This window comes from Gossypium hirsutum, chromosome A11, assembly GCF_007990345.1.
Source record: "Gossypium hirsutum isolate 1008001.06 chromosome A11, Gossypium_hirsutum_v2.1, whole genome shotgun sequence".
Classification (NCBI taxonomy): Eukaryota; Viridiplantae; Streptophyta; class Magnoliopsida; order Malvales; family Malvaceae; genus Gossypium; species Gossypium hirsutum.
Genome location: NC_053434.1, coordinates 122,976,750 through 122,982,128, shown reverse-complemented (window position 1 = coordinate 122,982,128; position 5,379 = coordinate 122,976,750). Strand labels below are relative to the sequence as shown.

Below are 5,379 nucleotides of genomic sequence, written 5' to 3'. Positions count from 1 at the left end.
ATAATAATTGATTATAATTACTAGTGAGTTTTTATTGAATTTTTATTTTATATATTTAACCGAAGTTAAACTCAAAAATAAAATATTCAATTTAAGTTAGAACCGAACCTTAGTTACACTAAGTACGTGGGAAGAAGCTTTAGAAAGACTTGAATGCATGGGCCTCAATCTAAACACCTTGGATTCCATAGGATTTCTCTCTTTTTTCTCTTTTCTTTCATAGCGTTTTCATTAATTTCAATTATTTGTACGGCTCCACATTGTGCTCTGCACCCCAAGTGTCATCATCCCGACTTTGTCTCCATTGAGAAATTTGTGTCAAACAGTAAACATGGAGGGACCATTTCCCATCAATCAACATTACTTTTTATTTAATTATACTGCTTGGTGGGTGGATGGTAACATCCATAAATATACTTTAGTCTCTGCGTGTATGGATCTACATCCGTGTTTCATCTTGTTCCTCTTGCAATAACCAAACACTTCTTTGCTTGATTTCAGTTTGAACCAGCAATGGCCGAAGCAATTGCATTCGACCTCGCGGCAGAGCTTATTACTAAATTGAGCTCCTTTACTCTCTCTCAAATTGGACTGTGGTGGAATGCCAAAGATGACCTCGACGACCTCAAAAGCACTGTCTCTACGATCAAAGTTGTGCTTCTTGATGCAGAAGAGCGATCCGTGACCAGCCAACTCGTCAAAGATTGGCTCGAAAAGCTGAGAGATGTACTTTATGACGCTAACGACTTGCTCGATGATTTCTCTACCGAAGCTTTGCGGAAAGATCTATTGGGTGGGAGCAAGCTGACGAAAGAGGTACGCCTTTTCTTCTCGAGCTCAAACCAGTTTGCTTACGGTCTCAAAATGGGTCGGAAAATGAAGGCCATTAAGGCCAGGTTGATTTCAATTGGAAGTGAAGCCAAGGTGTTCAACTTGGTAGAGCGTGACCGTCCCATGGAAACCTCTTTCATGACTAAAAAGAGGCAGCAAACGCACTCTTTTGAGCGTGAAGATGAAATAATAGGGAGGGATGATGATAAAGCAGCTCTTCTAAAACTCATGTTAGAGTTTGAAAGTGAAGAAAATGTTTATATCATTCCAATTGTGGGGTTTGGAGGGTTAGGGAAGACTGCTTTGGCCCAACTTGTCTATAACCATGAAAGGGTTAAAAATCATTTTGAGTTAATGATGTTCGCGTGTGTTTTGGATGATTTTGATGTGAAAGTTATTGTAGCAAACATTATCAAATCTGTGACTGATCTAGCACCTGATCAAAATCTTGAAATGGATCAATTGCAAAAACAACTTCGAGCTAAAATTGATGGGAAAAAATATTTACTTGTTTTGGATGACATTTGGAATGAGGACCCAGGAAAGTGGTATAGTCTAAAGAAGTTATTGATGGGTGGGGCTAAAGGGAGTAGGATAATAGTAACTACTCGATCTCTAAGGGTAGCGGAGATTACTAATAAATGTGAATCTCATGTTTTGAAACTGAAAGGCTTGTCTGATAACGATGCTTGGTCTCTGTTCAAAAGGATAGCATTTGAGCAAGGATACGTAGACTCAACAAGTTCAGCGTTTGTGGAAGTAGGGAAACAAATTTTAGAAAGGTGTGGTGGGGTTCCTTTAGCCATAAGGACAATAGCTGGTACATTATCTTTGAAAAAAACTGTAAATGAGTGGCATTCTTTCAAAGAAAATGAACTTGCTAAAATATCACAAATTGAAGGATATATTCTACCTACACTTAAGTTGAGTTATGATCATCTCCCATCCCATTTGAAGCATTGTTTTGCTTACTGTCGACTATATCCAAAAGATCATGAAATTGATGTACGAACACTTGTTCAATTTTGGATTGCACAAGGTTTCGTAAAGCAACTGAATCCAAGCCAATCTCTCGAGGAGATCAGATTTGGATATTTTAAAGATTTAGTTGAAAGAAGTTTCTTTCAAGAGTTAGTAGAATATGGAAATGGGGATATGATATGTAAAATACATGATTTAATGCATGATCTAGCTGAATCAGTAGCAGGGATGGAGAGTAGTATTATAGATTCAAATAAAATTTCAAGTGATGTTGGTGAAAAATGTCGCCACATATCAATTAATCCTTCATTAATTCCTTTGTTTAAGGGAAAAAAGTTGCGAACCTTGTTACGGTCTCCAAACATGGGAACTCAAAATTTGAGCCAAGAAACTTGGGATTTTGTGATTGCAAATTGTAGATGCTTGCGTGTATTGAAGTTGAATGGTTTAGATTTTGAGAATATTTCACCCTCCATTTACAAATTGAAACATTTGAGATACCTTGATCTTTCTTGGAATCCCCATATTAAGAATTTCCCAAAAAGTATTTGCAAGATTCAGAATTTGAAAGCGCTGAAACTTGATTGGTGTGATCGGCTTCAAGAATTACCAAAGAAGATTGAAAGATTGGTGAATCTTACCCATCTTTAGTGTCATTGTTGTTATGGTTTAACTCATATGCCACGTGGAATAGGGAAGCTGACTTCACTTGAGAAGCTAAGCGCGTTTGTAGTGGATAAAGATGGGTCCCATGGTGGTGCAGATCTAAGTGAATTGAGACTGCTTAACAACTTAAGGGGAGAGCTAACAATAAGAAATTTGGGATTCGTAAAAAATGCAAAAGAGAAGTTTAAGGCTGCTAATTTCAAAGAGAAGCAACATTTGAGATCATTGGTTTTACTATGGGATGGTGATAACGATGATGATGATGAGAAGTCACTTGAAGACCTCCAGCCCCATCCTAATTTGAAGGAGCTCTGTATTGGAGGATGGAGGGGTGATGCCAAGTTTCCAAGTTGGCTTTCTTTGCTCACAAATCTAGATACTGACGCCAGTGGAACTGGGGTGGGAGCCGTGTTGCAACAGCAGGGGAGACCGGTGGCATATTTTAGCAAGGCTCTAGGAGTACGACATCAGGATTTATCTATATACGAAAAAGAGATGTTGGCAGTGTTATTAGCAGTTCCAGAATGGCATTCTTACCTGGTGGGGAGACATTTCAAGATTCGGACTGACCATCAAAGCCTGCGTTTTCTATCGGACCAGGTAGCCATTACACCTTTCCAACAACGATAGGTTGCTAAGATGCTCGGCTATGACTTTGAAGTTTTATATAGATGAGGAGCCAACAATAAGGTTGCTGATGCTCTCTCTCGACAGCTCAAATCAGAGGAAGGTCAGATTTTTCACTTGTCCACCAGTTCTATTATATCCGAACTTTTACAACAGGTGCAGCAATCCTATCAGTCGGATGTTAAGCTACAGAAGGTTGTGGAAGACGCTCAACAGTCCAAGTTGGCCAATCACAAATATTATTGGGACGGTCGTTTTCTACGCAGGAAGGGGAAGATTGTGGTAGGAAGAAATCTACAGTTGCGATAAGAATTATTTTCCCATTTCCATGCCAGTGCTGTTGGTGGACATTCGGGGGTGCATGCGACCAAGAAAAGAATGGCTAGTTTGCTGTATTGGAAGGGCTTAACAACTGATGTAAAACGTTGGATACGTGAATGCTCGATTTGTCAGAAATGCATGGGGGAATCGGTAGCTTCTCCAGGACTTCTTCAGCCTCTGCCTATTCCGGATCGGGCTTGGGCGACGGTTAGCCTAGACTTTATCGAGGGCTTACCAAACTCTAACCGAAGAAACTCTATCCTGGTTGTGGTAGACCATTTGACCAAATATGGACATTTTTTAGGCTTATCTCACCCTTACACAGCTAAAGAGGTAGCTTAAGAATATATGAACCATGTCTACAAGCTCCATGGTATGCCTGATTCAATCATCTCTGACAGGGACAAAATCTTTGTTAGCCGATTTTGGCAGGAGCTATTTCATCGATCAGGAACCAAACTGCTACTATCAACAGCATACCACCCTCAAACAGATGGGCAAACAGAGGTCTTGAATCGGTGTCTTGAGAATTACTTGCGGTGCATGACTGGGGAGACTCCTGCCAATTGGTTTCATTGGTTACCATTAGCAGAATGGTGGTACAATTCTTCTTTTCATTCGTCTATTCGGCTAACTCTTTATGAAGCTTTGTATGGACAGCCTCCACCGCCGCATATGCCGTACTTAGCTGGAGCTTCTTCGGTGGCAGTGGTTGACAGAAGTCTGCAAGCTCGAGAAGCTGCGCAAAAATTATTGCATTTCCACCTAAAACGGGCTTAGACTCGCATGAAACAGTTTGCGGACAAGCATAGAACTGAGAGAAGTTTTCAAGTGGGTGATTTGGTATACTTGAAGCTACAACCATATAGGCAGCAATCTCTCAGAAAAGTCGTCAATCAAAAGCTATCTCCCAAATATTATGGCCCTTTTCGAGTGATCAAGAAGGTCGGGGAAGTGGCTTATACGTTGCAATTACCTCAGGGTTCTCGGATTCATCCAACTTTTCATGTGTCTCAGTTAAAGAAACATATTGGGGTGACTCCATCTCAAGCTCAGCTACCTTTGGTGGATGCTCATGGGGCTTTACAGAAAGAACCAGTTAGAGTGGTGGATAGGAGGATCGTAAAAAGGGGAAATCAAGCTGTTACCGAAGTTCTTGTTGAATGGGTTGATTCCTTTCCTGAGGATGCAACTTGGGAAGTTCTGTCTTTGCTGCAGGCCAAATATCCTCAATTCTATCCTTGAGGACAAGGATTTTTTTTGGGAAGGCAATACTGTTGTGGGTGAGAAAGAAGTAATAAAACGGAGCGTAGCACATTAGTGAAACGGGGAGTTTTGACAATTATCCACGTCAGTTTTTTATTTATCTTTTTAAGTGCGAATGATAGATGTAAATGGTTATGCATACTTTTGACGTTTATGAAAATCAGAAATCTTCTTCTTCTCTGAGTTTTTCTCTTCTTTCAAATCTTCTCTATTCTTCTTCTTACTCCAATTTTCTACTTACCATTTCGGAGCACAACATAATATAGTACTAATTACATGATAGCCACCATTTTCAAAAGAGAATTTTTAAACTCACCGGAGATCTCACAACAGTTGCTTCAACTTTTTGATCTCACTGGAGAATTCTTGATCGGAGGTGTGGGTATAATTGGAATTAGGGAAATAGGAAGCGAGAGAAAGTGAGGGTTTTAGTTTAAACGTTAGAGAGAGAGAGAGAGTAAAAAACGAGGGAAAAAAGGAGGGAATTTTATTTAAACTATCGAAATAAAATTCTGATAAATTAAAAAAAAGGACTAAATTTAAATATTCTCATATAGTTATTTTCTATTGTGTATCAAATATAAAGTTATAATAAATAATAGTTTAGCATGAGATTTTCATATATTTTATTTTGTTTTTAGATTTTATTATGTATTTAAAGTATTTAATATTTATTAAAATCTATAT

At 39.0% G+C, this 5,379-nt stretch overlaps 1 protein-coding gene across 1 annotated transcript; it reads left to right on the top strand.

The window, feature by feature from the left end:
- Positions 1-398: 398 nt before the first annotated feature.
- LOC107935739 (putative disease resistance protein RGA3) lies at positions 399-4,875 on the top strand. The gene has a single exon (XM_016868353.2). It carries the CDS (start codon positions 514-516, stop codon positions 2,461-2,463), a length of 1,950 nt encoding a protein of 649 aa, XP_016723842.2. The 5' UTR covers positions 399-513; the 3' UTR covers positions 2,464-4,875.
- Positions 4,876-5,379: the final 504 nt, after the last annotated feature.